Source organism: Geotrypetes seraphini, chromosome 10 (assembly GCF_902459505.1).
Source record: "Geotrypetes seraphini chromosome 10, aGeoSer1.1, whole genome shotgun sequence".
In the NCBI taxonomy this organism is placed as follows: Eukaryota; Metazoa; Chordata; class Amphibia; order Gymnophiona; family Dermophiidae; genus Geotrypetes; species Geotrypetes seraphini.
In genome coordinates, this window is record NC_047093.1 from 104,072,790 (window position 1) to 104,096,335 (window position 23,546).

The following is a 23,546-nucleotide window of genomic DNA, read 5'->3' on the forward strand; positions in this document are numbered from 1 at the left end:
TGTCAGTTTCTCGTCTTCATTTTCTGTGTATAGCCTGTCTGCTTCCGGTATATTGGATATATCCTCTTCGGTAAATACAGATGCAAAAAAATGTGTTCAGTTTGTCAGCGATGGCTTTGTCCTCCTTTAGTACTCCCTTTATTCCATGGTCATCTAACGGCCACTGTGTCCTTCGTGAATCATTTTATATTGAAAGAATGGCTTAAAATTTTTTGCCTCCTTGGCTATTTGTTCCTCATAGTCACTTTTGGCCACTCTCACCACCTTATGGCACTTGCTTTGATGTTTGTGCTTTTTCCAGTTTTCGGCCATTTTTGTCCTTTTCCATTCCTTAAACGAAGACTTCTTGTCTCTGATCGCTTCCTTCACTGCTACAGCCACGCCAGTTCCTTGTTCTTTTTCCTCTTGGAACCATTGTTGATATGCAATATATATAGATTTTGTGCCTCGGTGACTGTGTCCTTAAAAAGGGACCATGCTTGCTCTAGAGCAGTGGTCTCAAACCCGTGGCCCAGGGGCCACATGCGGCCCGCCAGGTACTATTTTGACGCCCTCGGCATGTTAATCATAATCACAAAAGTAAAATAAAACAGTTTCTTGATCATATGTCTCTTCAGCTATAAATTACAATATTATTAATAAGACTTAGCCAAAAGGAAAGATTTATAAATTATAAAGAGTTTTACCTCATGCAAAATTGTCATTTCTTTAATAAGACATTAACTACTTTCTTCTGAGGCCCTCCAAGTACCTACAAATCCAAAATGTGGCCCTGTAAAGGGTTTGAGTTTGAGACCACTGCTCTAAAGTATTTACAGTGCTTATCCTCTTCCTAATCTTCTTCCTCATCATGACTCTCATCCCTTCGTAGTTCCCTTGTCAGAAGTTCAGTGTCGTGGCTGTCATTCCCAGCGTCCCTTCTACTTCTATACCTTGTGCCGGTCCTCGTAGTCCATTTAGAATTAAGTCCAGAATTGCATTTCTTCTCGTAATTTTCCTTGACAATTTGTTCCATGAAGCAATCGCCTACAGCATCCAGAAACTTGGTCTCCATACTGCAGCTGGAGGTGCCTAGGTTCCAATCTATCCCCGGATAATTGAAGTCGCTCATGATAACTGTGCCTCCCTTGCATTCGTGTTTAATCTCGCCCGTCATTTCTCCATCAGTCTCTTCAGACTGCCCTGGAGGTCGGTAGTAGATGTCGATCTTTGTAACCGTTCCATTTGTTCCCTGTATTTTGGCCCATAGAGATTCCACCTTATTGTTCATTTCTGGATTGTTCTCTCTGGTAGACTCAATTCCCTCTTTTATGTATAGGGCAAGCCCCCCAGCTTTATGTCCTACTCTGTTTCTGCGGTATAGTTTGTATCCCGGTAGCACAGTGTCCCCAGATATTATCCTCGTTCCACCATGTTTCCGTGATGCCGATGATGTCTAGGTTATCTTTTTGTGCCATAGCTTCCAATTCCCCCATCTTATTCCTTAGGCTCCTTGCGTTTGTGTATATACACTTAAGTTTGCGGCCTGTTACTTTCTTGCATTTCCTTCCCCCTTCTGTCTCCCTCACTTCCGTCCCTTTCAATCTGTCAGCATTTCTATCTTGCCTATGATCCGATGAGTCTTCCCTGCAATCTTCTTGCATGGTATCCTCTGGGTATACCGTTTCCCGAACCATCGACTCTTGGTCGACTGTTGGCTTTCCCCTTCTTCTTAGTTTAAAACTTCTCAATTTAATCACGTTGATATTGAAGCCTGGCAAAGACAGTTCTGCTCCCGAGTCCTATCGCCCAATTTCTTTGCTGAATGTAGACATCAAAATTCTGTCCAAAATCTTAGCTGATAGATTAGCGACCCTTCTCCCCGATGTGATTGCATCCACACAAGTCGGCTTTGTACAGGGTATACAAGCAGTACACAACGTACGTAAAGCATTGATAGCCTTAGCGCACACGCAATTCCATCACACTCCTATGCTTCTACTCAGTTTGGATGCGGCACAGGCGTTCGACCAGGTCAATTGGACATACCTCTTTGAAGTGTTAAATTGTATGGGGATATCTGGCTGGTTCGCCTCGGCATTACGCACTTTATATTCCACTCCAACAGCAAGACTACTTGTCAATGACATTATTACTGACCCAATACCTATTGAGAGGGGAACTCGACAGGGCTGTCCCCTGTCACCCCTCTTATTTCTATTGTACCTCGAACCCTTTCTTCGTACAGTGTCCAGGACCCCGACATAGTGGGTATGGACTTTGGGACTCATTCACTCAAAGTGTTGGCCTTTGCAGATGACCTATTATTTTTGCTAACTGACCCTGCTTACTCTGTTCGATATTTATTGCAAGTGCTTGACAAATTCAAATTTTATTCGGGATTTATATTGAACTACCAGAAATCTATGACCCTAGCTAGCTCCATGACACTACAACAGACATGGAGCGGTCACTTCCCATTTACGTGGGCTCAGACTTCAATTCGCTATTTGGGGGTACAGATCCCCCCGAGACCTTACGACCCTGTACACCAGCAATATCACCCCATTGCTCCAAGACACCTCACAACATCTACAGAATTGGTCCACTTTTCCCTTGTCGGTGGTGGGCCGGGTAGCCCTTTTTAATATGGTGCTCTTTCCCAAATGGTTATATCGCTTTCAGGTTTTACCTCTGATGCTGTCCCATGCCCATAACATTCGTTTAACGAAAGAGCTACAGCGTTTTCTATGGGGTGGTAAGCGACCACGTATGCCCTTGCTATGGATGTGTCTGCCCAGAGATAGGGGGGGCTATGGTTTATTAAATGTACGTTGGTATGCTATGGCTTGTCAGATGAGACATATTAATGATTGGTTTAGAGGAACATCTGATTTTTCTGCTATACCACTGGAGTTATCTTTGCTGGCTCCATTCCATGTGAGCTATTTTCTACATGTGGCGGATCCAAGGATGCGTCCTTTGGTGTCTCACTACCCCATTTTTACGCCGGCCAGAAGGACATGGAGATGGGTCTGTAAAACAGCCAAATTTTCTTCTAGGGTGTCTTTATATTTGCCTCCATCATTGATGGAGCCCCGATGCGGAAGCCTCGCAAGCAAACTTGCTTGTAGAAACTAGAAGTTTCGAATCAGCCACACTGCACATGCGCGAGTGCCTTCCCGCCCAGCACAGGGCGTGTCTCCTCAGTTCTCAGTTTTCCGCGGAGCCGAGAAGTCCATCTTTGACTCTCTGCATTTAACTTTGTTACTTCGTGCCTTCTCTCACCGCGGTTTGTGTTCTTTTTCTTCATGAATCGCTGTACTTCTTTTATTTCTAGTTAAAAAAAAAAATTATTTCTTCCGTTCGGCTGCCGGGGCAGGCCGCTCAGCCGCAGCCCAGGGGCTTCGACTTTGCGGCGGCTGTTTTTCCTCCTATATCCCGGTGAGCAACAGGCTTCAAGAAGTGTAGCCAGTGTCAACGTGCGATTTCTCTTACGGACCCACACAGTAGGTGCCTCAAGTGCCTTGGGCCAGACCATCACCCGAAGTCATGTGAGTGCTGTGCTACTCTTCAACGTCGTCTACTTTCAGTGGAGAAGCTCTTCGGGATGGCTTCGACCACTTCCTCATCTCCAAAGCCGACCTCGATCTCACCTTCGACCGAAGGTCCTCCTGCCTCCACTGCTTTGACCTCGAGCCTCATCAGACGTTCTTCGTTTGCAATGGCTCTTTCCTCAACGATGTCTGCTGTATCTTCCCCTGTATCATCAGGTCAGATAGCTCAACAGAAAGTTCCAGCGGTGGTGCTTAAGATGCCTAAGACTTCCAAGTTGAAGCACACTTCCACTGCCTCTGTGGAACCTCCAGCCAAAGCAGGTGGTCCGGTTTCAGACACAGATCCATCCTTGCCGGCTTTTTTCCATGACCATGTTAGAGAAACAGTTCATTCAGTTCCTTACTAACATGGGACCGAAGCTTGTTTCTCTAATCCAGCCTGGGCATTCTGCAGACTCCCGCGAGGTCGAGCCTCTTCCTATGCCTCAGTCTGAGCCTATACACTCTATGCAGGGAGCAGAGTCTCTGCGAGTGTCTGGTCTGACACCTATGCACGTAAAGCAAGGAGCAAATGCTTTGCAAGTGCCTCGACAGGAATCCTCACACTCTATACAAGGAGCAGAGTCTTTGGGAGTGCCTTGAGGTTCCTCCATCAAGCCTTCTGAGCTTCAATCCACAGCTTCTAGCCTTATCCATTCATTGGTAGCAACGTCTGCTTCCATCTCCAGGGCGAAGTCTCCTCGATCTTCGACATCTGCTTCCAAGCACCACTCTCACCGACGATCGGGGCCTTCCTCGAGGCATACTTCCAGGCATTCTTCTTCTTCCAAAGAGCGTCCTTCTTCAACTAAGCCTCTTCCTCACCATGTTCTACTAGATCACGGACTCCTCCATCGAGGTCTCCACTTCCACACCTCGAGGACTCAGCAGTTTTGATTGCTTCGTCCAAGTTTCTATGTTCTATTGATGCCTTTTTTCATGCCGAAGCATCATCTTCGACCCAGGCTGCCTCGATGACCTCGAGTCCTTCTCGAGGCAAGGCATTGGCGGATCAGCTATCTTTCTCATCTTTTCTTTGTCAGATGACTGTTGACTTGGACCTTCAATTGGATGCTGGTTCCAAATAATCTAAGGAGTATCTCGAAGTCATGCATCTTCCTCAACCTCCGGCAGAGTCACTTAAGCTTCCTCTTCACAAGCTTTTGTCTCAGACTTTTACCAGATGCCTGGAAATTCCTTATGCAATTCCAGCTGTTCCAGGCAAATTGGACTCCAGATATAAAACTCACCATTGCAAAGGATTCGAAAATTCACAGTTATCTCATCAATCCCTACTTGTGGAGTCATCTTTGAAAAGATCCCATCCTTCCAAGGTTTATGCTACCGTTCCTCCTGGAAGGAGTAGGGAAAGTTGTAGGGAAAACGGACAAATTTGGACGTCGCATCTACCAAAATGCAATGATATCCTCTAAAGTCCTTAATTACAATTTCCGTTTTATCACTTATTTTGAGTTCCTCATCTCTTTTTTGCCTAAATTTCTCAGTTATTTGGATACTCAAAAGCACTTTGAATTTCAAGAAGTCTTAGCTTCTCTATCACAACTCTGATTACATCTACTCCAGTCTTCTTATGATGCCTTTGAGTTGTCTGCAAGGGCGGCTGCTTGTTCTGTAGCAATGCGCCACCTTGCCTGGCTTCGTACCATTGACATGGATCCTAACCTCCAGGACCGCTTGGCTAATATTCCTTGTGCAGGCAATGACCTCATCGATGAATCTATTGAGGCAGCCACCAAGAAATTGTCTGAGCATGAAAAATTCTTTGCTTCTATTGTCAGACCTAAGCTAAAGCCAGCTCCTGCCAAGCCTGCACGCCCTCCTCCTATTTACCAGAGGTGTTTTTCTCCAAGAGCGTCTCCTTACACTCGCCCTCCTCCCAAGAAACAGCAGAATCAGAAGCAACAGAAATCTCAACCTTCTGCTGCACCTAAGGCTACGCAGCCTTTATGACTGTTTAAAACAGAGCATAACCTCCACTGTTCTGTCTCTGAACTATCTTCCCCCTATTGGAGGTTGTCTCCATTATTTTTACCACCGATGGGAGACAATCGTATCCGATCTCTGGATGCTGTCAATCATCAGGGAAGGATACTCTCTTCATTTCTCTCAGGTTCCACCAGAGCTTCCTCCAAGAGAGTATCCTTCCAGTCCATCCCAGACCGCCCTTCTTCTTCAGGAAGCTCAAGCTCTGCTTCGTCTCCATGCCATTGAACCAGTTCCTTTGAAACAGCAGAACAGGGGTTTTTACTCCCGTTACTTCCTTGTTTCAAAGAAGGCAGGCGATCTGTGGCCCATTCTTGATCTCAGGGCTCTCAACAAATTTTTAGTAAAAGAAAAATTTTGAATGTTGTCCCTGGCGTCCCTTTATCCCCTTCTGGATCAGAACGACTGGTTATGCTCTCTGGATCTCAAGGAGGCCTACACTCATATCCCCATACATCTGGCCTCCCGTCAGTATCTCAGATTTCGGGTGGGGAATCTGCATTATCAATACAGAGTGCTGCCTTTTGGCCTGGCTTCATCTCCCAGAGTGTTCACTAAGTGCCTGGTAGTGGTAGCTGCAGCTCTCAGAAACCATGGTCTTCAGGTATTTCCCTACCTGGACGACTGGCTCATCAAAGATTCAACATCTCATGGGGTTATTGTAGCGACCCAATGGACTACATGGTTCCTACAGAGTTTGGGATTCGAAATCAACTTTCCCAAATCCCAACTTCAACCCTCTCAGAATCTACAATTCATTGGAGCTGTTCTGGATATTGTCCAACTCAGGGCATTCCTTCCGCAACAACATCTGGAAGTCCTCCTTCTACTCTGTCATACAGTGTCTTCCCGCTCCTCCATATCAGCGAGACACATGATGGTACTCCACAGTACACGTGACTCCTTTTGCCAGACTTCACCTCAGAATTCCTCAGTGTCTCTGGCATCTCAGTGGACGCAGGTTTGCGACCCACTTTCTCGACACATTGCAGTTACTCCTTCATTGAGGCAGTCTCTCCGCTGGTGGATGCTCTCTTCCAATCTCTCCAGAGACTTGCTGCATCAGAAGGTCCTCACAACAGATTCCTTGACCTACGCTTGGGCCGTTCATCTCGATGGACTCCGCACTCAAGGCCACTGGACCAGTACGGATCGTCAGTGTCACATCAATCTGTTGGAACTCAGAGCAATTTTCAAAGCTCTCAAAGCTTTTCAACATTTTCTCCTCATCCGGATAGACAACCAAGTCGCCATGTATTATGTCAACAAACAGGGAGGGACGGGATCTTCCTCCCTTTGTCAAGAAGCTCTGAAGGTTTGGGACTGGGCAATCTGCCACAACACCTTCCTCAAAGCTGTCTACATTCAAGGGGCGAAAAATTGCTTGGCGGACAACTTGAGTCGTTTTCTGCAACTTCACGAATGGACACTCCATTCCTTGCCTCTTCATCACATTTTTTTTGTATATGTATATTTTATTAAGTTTTCAAACATAACACAACACAGGAACTCAGTGTTCAATGAAAGTAAGCAAATGAGTAAAACATTTCAGTCCATAGCCACTCCCACCCCGTCACCCCACCCCCCACCCCCAACAACAGTAGTTCACCAATTATAATAGAAATATTCCAGTCCTGTGTGTCGTATACCAGTGGAGATCAAACATTCAGTAATTGACTACGGGCTCTAGGTGTCAAGGTATTCCAGAATGGCTCCCACAAGCACAATACACTTTCCCCAGCACCGTATCCCATGATGAAAAACACAGGCTTTCCATGGAGGCATGTTGTAACATCAAAACACGCCAATGTGCAAGGGTAGGAGAGTCTGAGGAAATCCAACATTGAAGCACTACTTTCTTCCTCAGTAGTACCGCACGATCCAGAAAACGCCTGAATCCACTTGGGGATGTTCTAGGAAGGAACTCCAAAGTAAACAACATTACCGGGTTAAATGTATAATTATAGTGCTACATAGCCATAATGTGTTGATGGACATGTTGCCAAAACCGCTGCACCCTCACACAGGACCAAAACTGGTGTCCAAGCATAGCAGAGGAATGATGACATTTAAGGCATCGGTCTGAAGCACATAGTTTTGCCCGATACATGTAAGAGGGAGATCTGTAAAGTCGTAACAAAAACTTATAATTCATTTCACTCAATGTCACTTGCGAAGTCAAGCGTGCTGCTCTATGAAGCCCTCTTTTAATGATGGAGCCGGAAACTTCACAGGATAAATCCATTGACCATTTGGTGGCATAAAAGTTATAGGAAAGTTCATCCAGACACTCTTGAAGATGATGATGATGAAATCGCAAAAGAATCGGTACCTATGCAGACAGACTTAAAGCCTCAGATATTAACTCCATGCGCCGATCAGTAAGACAGTCCCTCGGCAGGGAGCAGGCATAAGAGGACAACTGAGAATAAGAGTACCAGGTTTGAGGAGTCTAGTGATGTTCCCTCTGAAGGACCTCCAACGATTTCAAGGTTTCGTTAGAATGGACCAATTGAAATAGATAGCGGTTAGAGGCTTGAGATCAGATGGAGGAAGGCCCAGAGGAAAGTCCAGGAAGAAAGTCTCCACTGCCCTGCAAAGGTAAATATGAGGTTACATTATAAGAGATGTAACGATGCTGACAAAGAAGCCTCCACAACCGTCTCAACGTCAGTAGGAAAAGGTGCCAGGCCGCTATTGTCTTTTGAGGTAGGTGTTTAGCGTGAAGCAAATCATTAAAATGATAGGGAACATAAAGGGAGATTTCTTGATTAGTCGCTGAAAAGTGATGAATGCCCCAAAACCAGTCATTGAGGTGTCTTATCTGGCAAGCCTGAGACAACAGTTGAAGACTACGCAAACCCAAGCCACCTCTGTCCTTTGGCCGGGCCATATGAGACAAAGACATCCTAGCTTTTTTCCCATTTCACAGATAAAGTTGTAAATATTTCCCAACTTCTTTGTCATGCTTAAAAGAAGGTAACATTTGAAATACATATAACCATTGAGGCACCAATACCATGTTATATAAGGCGATCTTCCCCATCAAGGAAAGCAGATACACCCTCCAATTTTGCAATTTGTGCTTCGTGATAGTCAAGAGGGGTTCTATATTTAAAGAGTATAATTGTGAAAGGTCAGGAGAAATAAGTATGCCCAAATATTTCAAGCATCCCGGTGCCCAAGTAAGAGGAAAATCACCCTTCCAGACAGTCGGGATATCCGAAGATAAGGGCAACACTATTGATTTTTGTTTATTTAATACCAGGCCTGAGTACATACTATATTCATCCAGGAGGTCCAATGCTCGAATAAGGGATCTCTGCGGGTCGCCCAAAGTCAATAAGAGATCATCCGCAAAGGCCAACACCCGTAACTGCAAATCACCCTCGGGCAGAACTGTAATTCATCATCAAGCAAAAGTGTGCGTAAAAAGCGGTCTAAATAAAGGAGAATGAGAAGAGATGATAACGGACTACCCTGTCGAGTACCTCTAGCTATCGGAAATATAGAAGTTCGGGTACCATTTACCAGTATGCAAGCAGTGGGGTCTTTATATAACAAACGGATACGCAAGATCTCACCCCGCTTAGTGTTTATCATCGTTACCTGCAGGGGCTGGCGGGGGACCTCAATTATAGAACTCTGGCCGAATCCTGGTCCTTGGACTTACAAACCACAATCACTGAATCCATGCTACAGAGGAGCTTTAAATTGGGAAAAGGTATCCTGGTGGCAGCCACTGAACGGGAACGGTACTATAAATTTCTGGTTCGCGCTTACATGGCGCCCATTAGAGCCTACCAAGCCCGCATCAGCACTTCAGCTAGATGCCCCAAATGTGCGGTGGTCGGAGCAACTCTTGGACACATGTTCTGGTTATGCCCTGGTATTCAAGCCTACTGGCGGCGCATAGGGCTCCTCATACAGTCCCTATGGAACTGCTCCTGGACACAGACGTCGACTTTCCTCTTTACATTGAAATTCTCACTGGACCCAATTAGGCCTGGAGTAAAGGCATTTGTCCAAAGGGCGATCTTGGTGGGCATAAAGACCATATTGCAATGCTGGTTGTCACCCCAGACGCCTACTGTCTCACATTGGAGGACTCAGATGATTTATTGGGCTGGTTATGAAAGACAAGATGTTCTGGACATGCATTCCAAAAAGGGGGTGCTATTTCTCCGTTGTTGGAGACCTTTTTGTTCCACTTTGTCTCCTGTAGCGAAAGCTAGATTGTTGGAGTGAATATATACAGGCATGTATGATATTGGCTGTTCCCTTTGGGGGGGTGGGGGGGTGGGTGGGAAGGGGAGGGGTGGGTATGTTTCTTCTGTATTGCTCTATGTATGACTTGTACCTTATGTTGGTTGTTTATTGATGATAATAAAAAACAAATTTAAACATATAACAAACGGACCATCTCATAAAACCAACCATCAGTGCCCATGTAAGTAAGCACCTGAAAAAGATATTGCCAGTTGACTTGGTCGAAAGCCTTAGCTGCATCTAGGCCAACCATCAAGGCCCATGTAAGTAAGCACCTGAAAAAGATATTTCCAGTTGACTTGGTCGAAAGCCTTAGCTGCATCTAGGCCAACCAAAATCCCTTTAAGGTCAGTATCCTTCACTCGTTGTATAGCTGTTAATAACCTGCGGACATTAAGAACAGAGTGGCGATGTTTTATGAAACCAACTTGTTCCGGGACAATCAATTGAGGTAATAATAACACCAACCGATTAGCCAGAATTTTGTCCAGAATCTTAATGTCCACATTAATAAGAGAGATCGGGCGGTAAGATTCAGTATCTCCCTCCGGCTTTCCCAGTTTGGGTTTCAATGTGATATGTGCATGGTTCGCACCCGTGGGGAACCCACCCCCCTCCAGGGCCGCATGTAAAAGGCCGCTAAAGGACCACAAAGAGATGGAAATAACAGTTTATAAAACTCAGGGGAAAAACCATCCGGACCTGGGGAAGTGCAAGTTTTAAGTTGTTTCACCGCTCCCTGAAGCTCCTTCCCCTGTATAGGCCTATTCAGATGCAAGCGGTCCGGAGATGATAGCCGGGGCACCCCTGCATCTGTCAGATAATCACTAACTGCCAGTCCCTCAAGGTTGTCCCTCGTGGAGTAAAAAGCAGCATAGTAGTTTCGAAAGCTATCTGCTATATCAAGTGTAGTGGTCATCGTCACTCCCGACTAAAGGAGGAGGCGAGAGATATGGTGATTGGGCCTCTGGGGTCTAGTCAATGTGACCAGCAGTTTGCCATGTTTATTTCCAAATGTGTAATAATGAAATTTAGAGTAATAAAGATAGCGCTGCGTACGCTCGTGCAAAAGCGTGTTCAAGGCAACTTGCGCTGCAGTCATGGCCTCTCTCGATTGAGAAGAGGGGTGAGTGATATGTGCCCGCTTCAATGTTCTGTAGTCCTGTTCCAATCTCAAAATCCCCTAAGAAATTCTCTTTCTCTGGGCCAATACATAAGAGATTATATCCCCCCGAAGGACTGACTTAGTTACCTCCCAAAATAATAACGGGGTGTCAATATGTTGAGAATTAAAGTTGACATAATCTTCCCACTTTGAGGTAAGATAACTAGTAAAGTCCGAATTCTTAATCAAATAGGAGGGAAATCTCCATAGCCCCTGGGAAGGAAAACCATCACCGTGTAAAATATCAACCCAAATGGGACAGTGGTCCGACACGGAGAGGGGGCCAATCTCTGTGGAATGAACCTGTGAGAAGAAAGTTGTGGAAAGCAATATATAATCTATTCGAGAGAATGTATGGTGTGCCCTCGATTGATGGGTAAAATATCTTTCCGTGGGGTGTAGGGGGCACCTCAGATCAGTCAGAGCTAAGGTATCACACAGATAGGGAACACCCCTAGTTATACTAAGTGGTTGAGATGTGCCCGGTCCCGTTCTGTCTAAATCTGGGTCCATGACTTGATTTAAATCCCCCAATAGAATCAGAGGAGTGTTTGGGTCCCTAAGACCAAGTCGGGCCAAAGAAGAAAAAAAACTGTGGTCATATTGATTCGGTGCATATACTACCAACACATTGTATGAGTGCCCAGACATTATGATTTTGCACAAGAGGATTCTCCCAGCATCATTGCCGTACAAGCGCTCCACCCTACCCAGGAATCCCTTCCGTATTAATAAGGCCACTCCTGCTTTCTTATTAGGCGAAGAAACTGAAATCACCTGACCCACCCACCCCTTCTGTAGTTTAGCATGTTCTGTCTCCGTAAGTCTGGTTTCCTGCAGACAGGCCAAATCAGCGCTATGATGTTTAAGGCGTTGAAGCAACTTAGTTCTTTTTACAGGGGAAGTGATGCCAACCACATTCCAGGACAGTATCCGAAATGTTTTACCCCTCACTAGCCACAGAAAAAGCACATTGACAAGCAGGCCCACAGTAAAATCCCCCTGGGTGCCCAGCACAGACCCGAGAGGCAAGTTTGAAATCCCCATCAGATAAAAAGAATCCAAAAATTAGATATACATAGACACACTGGAATATACAATAAGCAAACCCCCAACTCCCTCCCCACCCCCACTCCCAAATCCAATCCACTCCCCCTCCCAACAATCCCCAATGTCCCCCACCTCCACCCATCCCACCAACTACTTAATTTTCCTAATGCCAATCGGGCAATAGGAAAATAGATCACGATATTGAAGCCATCAGAGCCCTATCCCCAAAGTAAAGCTAGTAACCAAAGAAAGAGACAAGCACTGTAACCATGAATAATGGACAAACCGGAAACCACCAGTATAGTCAATCAGTTTGGTGAACCAAGAAGTCTAGAATAATCAAGTAGGAGGCGATGAGGAGGGCTCCAAACAGTTAATAAAGTCTCCTGCAAGAGTTGCAGAATCGAAGACATGCCACTTTCCATTTTGCTGGATTTTTAACACTGCCGGATAAAGGAACATAAAGCGGTGCTTCAGTTCAACAAGTTGAGCATAAAGAGGGTGAAACACCCTCCGCTTATCCATTAAGGCCGCTGAGTAGTCCTGGCCAATCAACACTGGATGTGATTTGTAAGTCAACGAGGCTCTCTTAGAACGGTAAGCTCTAAGCAACTCCACTTTATGCCGGTAGTTATGTAATTTACCGATCACCAGTCTAGGTTGCTGGTCCACACCAGTGCGGGAGCCCACACGATGCACCCGCTCAAATTGCGCAGGGCCTAAGGAAGCAGGCATCGGCAGTTCACCGGCCAGCCAAGATTCCACTACAGAAAGAAGTACAGAATCAGCAATATTTTCTGGTAATCCAATAAACCGTAAGTTGCCCCGACGCAATCTATTTTCTAAATCTTCAAGGCTTTCCTGGTAAGAATGCAACTGGGTCTTGAGCGTTGCAACATCCCACGCCATCGCAGTGGCCTCATCCTCTACCGTCGAGACTCTGTTCTCTAAGTCCGTGACTCTAGTAGAATTGTCTTCCAGGAGCAATTCAAGTTTGTTAAGTTGTGAGGAAATTTGCTCCATGCGAGGACCAAGAGCTTGTAGTATTACTTGTTGAAGTTCCACTCGCATTTCCAAAGCCTCATTCTCATCCTGGAGAATCAGCTCTTCATACTCTTGACTGTAAACGTGCTTTGGCCTTCTTTTTGTAATGTATCAAACCACACAGATCTGCTCCTCAACCTTTTGTCTCCTTCGATCCAAATAAGTTGGGACAACCTATCTCTAAGCGTACCATCTCCAACTGGATGGCTGCTTGTATCTCCTTCTGCTATGCCCAGGCTGGATTACCCCTACAGAGTAGAGTCACAGCCCATAAAGTCAGAGCAATGGCAGCTTCAGTAGCTTTCCTCAGATCCACACCTATTGAGGAAATTTGCAAGGCTTGGTCCTCGGTTCATACTTTCACTTCTCACTATTGTCTGGATGTTTTCTCCAGACGGGATGGCCATTTTAGCCAGAGAGTGTTACAAAATTTATTCTCCTAAGTTGCCAATGCTCCCACCATCCCATTCTGGTTAGCTTGGAGGTCACCCATATGTGAGAATAGGCTGCCTGCTTGTCCTGGGATAAAGCACAGTTACTTACCGTAACAGGTGTTATCCAGGGACAGCAGGCAGCTATTCTCACAACCCACCCACCTCCCCTGGTTGGCTTCTCTGCTAGCTATCTGAACTGAGGAAACATGCCCTGTGCTGGGCGGGAAGGCACTCGTGCATGCGCGGAGCGGCTGACTCGAAAATTCTAGTTTCTACAAGCAAGTTTGCTTGCGAGGCTTCCGCATCGGGGCTCCGTCAATGACATCACCCTTATGTGAGAATAGCTGCCTGCTGTCCCTGGATAACACCTGTTACGGTAAGTAACTGTGCTTTTTCTGTCTCTCTGATCTCCTCAACTGCTCGAAGTGCTTCTAGTTCTAGTATTCTGCCCTCCAGTATTCTGACTTGCTTCTTCAGGCTCGCCAGTTCCTCGCATCGAGTGCATACATAAAACCGCCTACCAGAGGGGAGGTAGTCATACATATGACAAGGTGTAGAAAACTGGGTAGCTCAACATCCTGCTTCTGTCTGCTGCTTCCATTGCTCTCTGCTTGCCGGTCTGTTGTCAAAAGTGGCTTCTCCCTGTTTCCCAGGTCCTCTATGCTTCTTGTTCTTCCCTATATGCCTTTTCATGCTTTGTCTGAATTGGCTTCTCCTTGTGTAGGAAACTGTAGCTTCCTTAGTGTCGTTACTGGCAGTCCTAATTATGTACCTACTATCCCTACTGCTGTCCTCTGTGGCTGCTGTGTTTGTCCTCTGCGACTGCTGTTTGTTTATCTGCTGCTTGTCTGTCCTGTTGCCCTTGTGGTACTTACCTGTGTGGTGTCCTTCCCTAGTGTTTCTTCTTTGCAGTGACTCGTCCCTTCTTAAGGCGCTCTCACTAAGGTGAGCGCCTTTGATGCTTGCCTTCGATGCGCACCAAACGGCTGAGCGCCATTGGTACCTTCCCTTTTAAGGGGAAGCTCCGGATCTGTGTTTTGCTGACATCAGAGGGGCAGAGCTACCTCTCGCCGCTGCCCCTCACTCTCTCCTGCCTCCTCTTGCTCTTTCCCCTCTTTCCCCCTCCTCTCGATTCTTCTCTTTCTCTCTTGCCTCCTGACTTTCTCCTGCCTGTCCCGCTCTCTGGAGTGCAAGGAATTTCCCAAGAAGCTGACTAGGAAGGAAAAAGTTGCTTGGAATAACTTTGTCACAGTGATTCGGGGCTTCTAGGGCAATCATAAGGCTGAAAACTACTTGGAGTTGGTTGAGAATCTGCTGAAGAATTACAATAAAATGGGATGTAGGATGTCTCTCAAAGTCCTTGTCCTTGATGCTCATCTTGAGACATTCAAGGAGAACACGGGAGCATACTCAGAGGAGCAAAATAAGCACTTCCACCAGGATATTTTGAACTTTGAACTCCGCTATAAAGGACAATGTAATGAGAGTATGATGGAGACTACATCTGAGGGATGATTCATGAAAGTGACTTACAATATAATTGCAAATCTCAAAAACTACTCTTCTAAATCTTTTGTGGTCATCTTTGTATAACTTCAATATAAATTCACATTAATTGTGATTCATATGTTGATTTTTATGACTTTATAAGAATGAAAAGAAAATTCGGTGTTTTCTCATTTTAAATAGGTAAATTACAAAATTTGACGATCCTGGTCACAAAACATTTTATATACTTTTTAGGTATGAGCAATTAGAAAATTACACTTAGTGCCGAGGAATAAAATTGTTACATAGTGTTATAAGGAAGAAGACTTGAGGCTTACCTGCTAATTTCCTTTCTTTGAATCTAGTCCAGTCTAGCTCAACCTTACTGAAGTTTATAGAACTGCCTGTTACTGGGACATTATGATGGTAAGAACTACATGGGTATGTTCTGGCTTTTCTTATTGCTATCAGTTTGTTTGAATTTGGTGGGTAAATTCTGGATTTGGTTTCAGTAGTTTCAATACCTTTTTCTTCTTAGGGGAACACCTTTTTTGTTTTGCTTGGTTACAGAATTTTCAGTTAGCCAGGGGCTGCATTGTATCCTATAAAGAGTTACTCTATATACTCAAATATAAATCAATCCAAATATAAGTTGAGACCCCCATTCCCCCCCAACGAGGAAAAATGGTTGACTTGAATATAAGACGGGGGCTTAATATTCAAGTGCCATGCCCTGCCAAGATCTGCACCCAGTGTCCCCTCCCCTGCCAAGTTCTGCACCCAGCCCCCTTCCCTTCCTGCCAGGCTCTGCACTCAGTCCCATTCCCTACCAGGCTCTGAACCAAGCCCCCTTCCCTGCCAGGCTCTGAACACTGTCCCCCCTCCCTGCCAGGCTCTAAACCCTGTCCCCACCTTCACTGACAGGCTCTGCACCCTGTCCCATCTTCCTTCCCTATACCCTCTTCCCACCAAAAAGAACCAACCTCATCAGTGTTGACAGCACAACCGTGCCTGACACTATGAGGCAGGACCTACTTTTACTGGCACAATGGTCTAATACTTGGCAACTGAGTTTTAATGCCAAAAATTGTAAGGTTATGCACCTTGGTAGCGGTAACTCCAGCAGAAACCTTAACAAGAACTGTCACAGAACAGGACCTGGGTATAATCGTTAGTAAAGATATGAAGACTGCCACTCAAGTGGAGAAAGTTTCGGCCAAGGCTAGACAAATGCTGGGTTGCATCCGAAGAAGTTTTGTCAGCCAAAAGCCTGAAGTCATAATGCCGTTGTACAGGTCCATGGTGAGACCTCATCTGGAGTACTGTGTTCAGTTTTGGAGGCCACATTATCAAAAGGATGTGAAGAGAATGAAATCGGTTCAGCAAATGGCCACTAAGATGGTCTCATGACTCAAGGATCTCCCATATGAAGAACATCTAAGCAGGCTGCAGTTATATTCTCTTGAAGAATGCAGAGAGAGGGCAGATATGATAGAGACGTTAAGATATCCTACAGGCCGTACCGAGGTGGAGGAAGATATCCTTTTTCTTACAGGTTCTACAACAACAAGAGGGCATCCGCTCAAACTCAAGAGTGGGAGATTTCATGGTGACATCAGGAAGTACTTCTTCACCGAAAGGGTGGTTGACCGTTGGAATGGCCTTCCACGTCAGGTAATTGAGGCCAGCAATGTGCTCGACTTCAAGAAATGATGGGATAAACATGTGGGTTCACTTTGGGGAATTGCTTAGAGGGAGTGTTCTTTTAAGGGGAGGGTTCTTTTAAGGGGAGGGTTCTTTTGAGTGGGCAGACATGTTGGGCCAACGGCCCTTTTCTGCTGTCATACTCTATGTTTCTCTATGTTTCTATGTTTCCCCTCTGCCCTCCAACCCAGCCAGCAGATTAACCCTTCCCCTTAACTGAAACCACCTAGTGGTAGGCCGGGACAGGAGGGATCCCTCCTGTCTCCTGCCCCAGCCGACACTAACAATTACCACCCTCCCTCCCTCAAGTACCTTTTCCCTTGTTGTCCCTTGTGTATCCCGCATTGAACCCCTCCTGTTGATTTCGAAGGTAGTAGCCATCGGCGCACATTGGCTGGCACGCAGGAGCAAGCTTTTCGTGGCCGGCACACAGGAGCGAACTTTTCATGCTCCCGGCCGGCTCTGCACTGCTCCTTGACAGGCTGCCGCAAGACCCGCGAGAACTCGTGGCAGCCTGTCAAGGATCAGTGCAGGGCCGGCTGGGAGCACGGAAAGCTCGCCTGGCTGGGCCGCTGGCTACTACCTTAGAAATCGGCAGGAGGGGTTCAACGCAGGATACACGCTGGACCACCAGGGAAAAGGTATGCGAGGGAGGATGGGTGGTAATTGTTTGTGTCGGCCGGGGCAGGAGACGGGAGGGATCCCTCCTGTCCCAGCCTAACGGCAGGACTGCAGGAAGTCCGGGAGGGTTTCGGGTGGTCCCTGGGGGATGACCCTAATATAGGACGAGACCCCCATTTTTGGGCCCAAAAATCTCGCCTATATTCGAGTATATACGGTATGTTTCAGATAATTGGTTCTCAGGGTAAGGTAAACCTTTCTGACTGGAATGGAGGGATTCAATAAAAGGAAATAGCAAGTAAGCCCTGATGGTATGTAAATGTGTGGATACAGTTGGGAATAGAGTTTAGGAGATTATTTTATTGGGCTTCTCTTGGCCTTCTAAGAAAAAGCATATAATCTAATCTAAATCTTGGATTTATATACTGTGTCATTTCCCCCGAAAGGAGCTTGGCTCGGTTCACATAAAGAACGATAACATTGGTCAACAAGCATTTTGCAATTGGAGTTCTGTCACCTGTACCTTAACAAGGGCCACATGCTGACTCTAAATCTGAAAATAGTTTTCATCTATCACATCCTGGTTTTAAGTTATGTGTCAGTGTGTGTTTATATCATTTTAGTCAATAACGCTAATGTGAAGCGTTGGTATATTACTTTTCTGTCACACAATATTGCATTTTAGGACATATCATCGAGGACATATCATCGATCACATATACCAGTAATTTGAAAGTATATACTAAAAAGTGATTGTTCTGCTTTTTCTACCTGTGAATTTTTATACTTTGTTTTTGTCTGAAGATATTGTAATTATCATGAACAGATGAGGTTGTGTTAACCATCCTGATAATTTCTGTTATGTCTGCGGACAATTTACTGCACAAGATCAGTGAAAGAATCTGTCCAGCAGACTTCAAAGTGCATACAAGCATTATTTTGGCTGTAAATTTGGCAACCATGATAAAGCATGGGCACCTCGTGTGTGCTGCACTGTCTGCTATTCCAGATTAACAGCATTCGTGCTTGTTGTTCAGAATTTTCGTGGTAATCACAGATCAGAGAATTATGCTGAGCTTGTGGAGAACATGCTGACAGCATATCAGCTAATGGGTGCCAGAATGTCACTTAAAATACACTTCTTACATACTCGCCTCAACTTCTTCCCACTCAATCTTGGGAGCATGGGGAAAGATTTCATCAAGATATCAAGGTGATAGAAAGCAGATATCAGGGAACATTCAATCCCAGTATGATGGGAGACTATTGTTCATGCAAAGAGAGACAAATGTACAGTACAAGTGTAAAAGCAAGTGTGAGTTAAACAGAGGCGTAAATATATGCTGTAACATGTCTCCTTATTGTCTTCGTGTTTGTTTTTAGAGTAAACTCCTTAACACAAATTTAGTGAGACACTGTTTATACTCACAATATTGTGCCGATATGGCAAACTGTCTAAAAAATCAGTAACATGTATTTCAGAAACCTGACATGCTAGCTGTTACAGATCTGAAATCAGCGTCATTAAATTAACTAAGAACACTTCTAGTTCTCAGTAGCAAAGAAAAACTTTTCTTGTTGACCAGTGTAATCGAAGTGAAAGTAGTTAGAGAGAAAATAACTTATTAATGAAGACCTTCATCTGATAAACTATCTGTGATATTTTTTTTATATTGTAGGCATACCATGGGAGTCTGCAGCATTCAGAGCAATTCCCACAGAGAGAATATTCTGGCCACAGGAAGGTACTTTTTTTTGGGCCTGGTAGTTTGACCTTTGCCTCAGACAGATTTTTATTTATTAAATTTTCTACACTGTTTTCTTAAGGGAACTCAGAACGGTTTACATGAATTTATTCAGGTAGTGAAGCATTTTTCCCTGTCTGTCCTGATAGGCCTACAGTCTTATCTAATGTGCCTGGGGCAATGGGGGGATTAAGTAACTTGCCGAGGTTCACAAGGAGCAGCGTGGGTTTGAACCCACATCCTCAGGCTGCTGAGGTTGTTGCTTTAACCACTACACCACACTCTCTTCTTGCTGTTTTGAGCTTCCAGCTGAACCAAAATTAGCCCGTTATGTTCATGAGCCTTCATTTGCCAGTGCTTAGAGCATTTTTCTCCAAACATATCAGGTCCTTGAACAGATTGATGGACCAGGAAAGCAGTAAAAACCTTTCTCTTACATTAACTCATCCACGGACCTGGCAGTGAACTCTCTTCCTAAGAACTCAATATTTGTTTATTTAAAAATTATGTAAATTAAAGACCTTTATCCCAGGACAAGCAGGTAGCATATTCTGACATGTGGGTGACGTCATCCACAGAGCCCCGGTATGGACAGCTGCCAAAGTGCTCTTGCACTTTTTTTTTCCAAAACTCTTTATTGAAGATTTTCACAAATATCAGTTACAACAAACAAAATTTCCACATATCCAATATACTGTACTCTCATTGCATAACAAGAATAATCAACAATACAGCAAAAGTCAAAACCAAAATAAAGAACAAATTTCCCTACCCCTCCACCCCTATGGAGTCCTCCCCACCACCCAAGAAAAAAGCATCAGTCCAGCAGAGAAGAGTATCAAGAAATAACAATTCAAGGTGTAACCTATTGAGGGCAAGCATCCTTCCAAGAAATATAAGGATCCCAAATCTTATAAAAGGAGGCCAGGTGGTTCGATTTCAAAGCAGTCAATTTAATCATCAAGAAAATATAATCCAATTTACGGTTAACAGCCTCCAAAGCAGGCAGCGAGGGTTTCCTCCATTCCCGAGCTAAGACTAGCCGGGCTGCTACAAAAATATAAGCAGCCAATTTATGAATTCTAGGACGAATCCCCACTGGGCATATACTTAAACAATATTCCGTCCATTCCGGATACTGCACCCCAGTGATAGTAAAGACCAATGCAAAAACTGATCTCCAAAAAGGAGCTATTTTCGGACATGTCCACCAGATATGATACATATCCCCCTGGGCACCACTGACTCGCCCACATTCCCCATCACCCTGGCGGAACCAAGCTCGAAGTCTAACTGGAGTGCAGTACCAAAGGAACAGCATCTTGTACCCATTTTCATTCAATAGATACCTTAATCAGGTAAGAGAGAGCATTGCACCACTGCTGAGGGGTAAAGATCCATCTCCCAACACTCCCTTTAAACGGAGACCGGGTCAGAGAAATCCAACAGAGACAAATATAATCTAGAGATAACACCCTTTCTACTTCCACGATTCAATTCCTGTTTCAAGTTAGTCTCTGTTAGAGCCAGATCATCTCTCGCACTGCAAGCAGCAAGGAAGGTATTAACTGTGTGTATTTAGAGTCAGCAGCTAATAAACCATATTCTTCCTACAAAGCCTAAAAGGGTGCAATCTGCTCCTCCTTCCACACCTGTCACACAATATAAAGTCCCCGTTTTTCCCCAGTCTAAAAAAAGTCCTGTCAGAGTAGGCCTGTATAAAATCGGGCAAATACCCCAATGAGGTTTGTTGAAAATATACTCGTTCTGGAAAAATGTTTGCCTGTACTGCCAACCAAACATGCAGAATACCCTGTAGTGCCCAAGGGACTCGAGAAGGAAGCACTCGGAGAGAATGCATAGGTAATCAGGAGAGCGCCCATAAAGGCGTTGCGGGAATCCAGCATTGCTCCAGCCTCACCCATAGTTTACGAGAGCGTGACAGCCATTCAGCTAAAATCCGCAAATATGCATCCTGGTAATAAGCAAAAAAATCAGGAATTGCCATGCCTCCCATACTATGGGGATACTGCTTAGCACTTGCTCGCACTGTAGGAGGCCGCTTGTTCCAAATATAACTATAAACTTTTCTCTTTAATTGTTAAAACAACTTGGGATATGAAAGTGGCAAAGCCATAAAAAGGAACAACAGTTTCAGTAATAGCATCATTTTGATAGCTTGGATTCTACTCGACCAAGAGAGTGCTAGACCTTCCCATCTATCAAGCAACAAAAATAACTCCTTCAGTTTAGAGGGGAGATTCACAGAATGCAAGTCCTCCACCTTGCAGATTATATTGACTCCCAAATACTTAATGCTATGAGTTGCCCAGTGAAAGGGGTAAAGAGCTCGGAGAGCACTCTGTCGCCCAGTCAATAGAAACATTCAAGATCTCTGATTTAGAGAGGTTTACCTTAAACCCAGATAGATGACCAAATGAGTTCAATAAAGACATAAGAGGAAGCAAAGATGTTTCCGGCTGAGTGATTGTCAGCAAGACATCATCAGCGAATAGGGTAGTCTTTAAAGTAAACTCACCCCATGGCACACCCTGTATACTCTCATGCACTCAAAAAGATTGAGCTAAAGGCTTCCATGACCACAGCAAACAAGAGGGGTGAAAGAGGGCATCCCTGCCTTGTCCCCTCTCTGAAGAGAAAAAGTATTAGAATGGGAATGATTTACTTTCAGAAAAGCTAAAGGATCTATATAAAGAAGTCGGAGCCAAGCCATATACAAGCCACCAATGCCCATCTTTCTTAAAACAAAAATAGACCCGATCGAACACCTTTTCGGCATCCAAAGATAGAAGAAGCAATGAGATATCGGAATTCTGAGCATATTGAATCGTATGAAAAACCTGTCTAATATTGTCAAAAGTTTGTCTACCTTGTATAAATCCCAACTGATCTTCATGAACAAGGTCAGATAAATACCGCTGCAGGCGTTTGGCTAAAATTTTTGTAAATATTTTATAGTCCGTCCTAGCAGAGAAATCAGCCTATAAGCAGAGCAAGGTCCTTTCCCGGTTTTAGAAGAAGGGTTATTGATGCCAACCTCCAGGAGTGGGGGAGAGAAGCAGCTTGATCCAATGAATTAAATACCCAAAGGAGGAAAGGAGCTAAAATCTTGCTAAATGTTTTATATCTATTTGAAAATAAATCATGTCCAGGAGACTTGCCTAAAGGCAAGTCCCCAATAGCCCACTGTACTTCCTCAAGTTCTACAGGTCTCGATATATCCTCTCCCTCCGACTCCTCCAAAGAAGGCAATGCAATGGGATCCAAAAAACTAATTATGTCCTCCTACAGAGGGTTATGGTCAGGAGTATAAAGGTCTGCATAAAATTGGGTAAAAACCTCACAAATGGCTGCAGTAGTGGTGTGTAAGACACCTGCAGACCCGTGAATTGATGGGATAAAGTTCCTAGACTCTTATGTCCGTAATTTATACGCCAATAAGCGGCTTGCCCTATTGCCAAACTCCGCTCTCTCCAGCCAAGAAACCAAAGATTCAAGATGAATGGCATGAAGGTGCAAGCGCTGCTCATGTAATTGCTGGAGCAAAGCTGGAGTAAGTTCCCTGCTCTTAGCCTTTGCCTCCAAATCTGCTAGTTGACAAAGCAGTTCAGTTTCTTGGGCTTGAATGGTGGTTCGCAGATGGGCCTTCAAGGCTATCAAATGGCTTCGCATCACCACTTTATGCCCTTCCCAAAGAGTGGTAGGAGTCACATCCCCTGTATCAGGAGCCAGTAGTAGAGCATCATCAAGATGCCAATGGAAAGACCTACGGTCCGGCTCCAAGAGCATCAAGTCCAGCATCAAGGGACATGATCCGACCATGTGCAGGTCAAAATCACAGTATCACTTAAATTACCCAGAATAGTAGAATCCCCAAACCAAAAATCAATATGGGAGAAAGTTTTGCAAACTGCAGAATAATAAGTGTAATCCCTAGTGTGAGGATGTAGCTTCCGCCATAAATCTACCAAGTGCCAATATTGCAAGAACTTTTTAATCCCCCTCCCCCCGCGGCAGTACCCTTGGGGCAGAATTATCCAAAACTGGGATCAATGACAAATTCAAGTCTCCCCCTAGCAATAGAAAGCCCCTCCTCATGCTGCAAAAGGAGCTGTGTAAGGCTTTCAAAAAATCCAGCCTGACCCTCATTAGGAAGATAGACAAAGGTAAATGTCTGGATTCCATTGGTTACTTTAAGCAAAAGATAACGGCCCTTCTTATCCCTTACCACCTTATGTACTTGCCAAAGAAGATCCCGGGTCAATGGCAATGATCAGTAATGTTTTTTCCATGGAAAAATGATCTTAAATTTTCATCGCAGATATTCCTAGATAATTTCCCACTCCAAATAGTAACAACAACGAAAATATTACATAGTAACATAGTAGATGATGGCAGATAAAGACCCAAATGGTCCATCCAGTCT

The 23,546-nt window shown here is 44.8% G+C and overlaps 1 protein-coding gene across 3 annotated transcripts in view; it reads left to right on the forward strand.

The window, feature by feature from the left end:
- The window catches only part of DPH7 (diphthamide biosynthesis 7), a 259,140-nt gene that overhangs the window by 202,842 nt on the left and 32,752 nt on the right, over positions 1 to 23,546 (forward strand). For all 3 annotated transcript variants that reach the window (XM_033960736.1, XM_033960738.1, XM_033960739.1), the window contains exon 8: positions 19,034 to 19,099. In XM_033960736.1, coding sequence (XP_033816627.1) covers positions 19,034 to 19,099 — 66 coding nt within the window. The remainder of the gene's footprint in view (positions 1 to 19,033; positions 19,100 to 23,546) is intronic.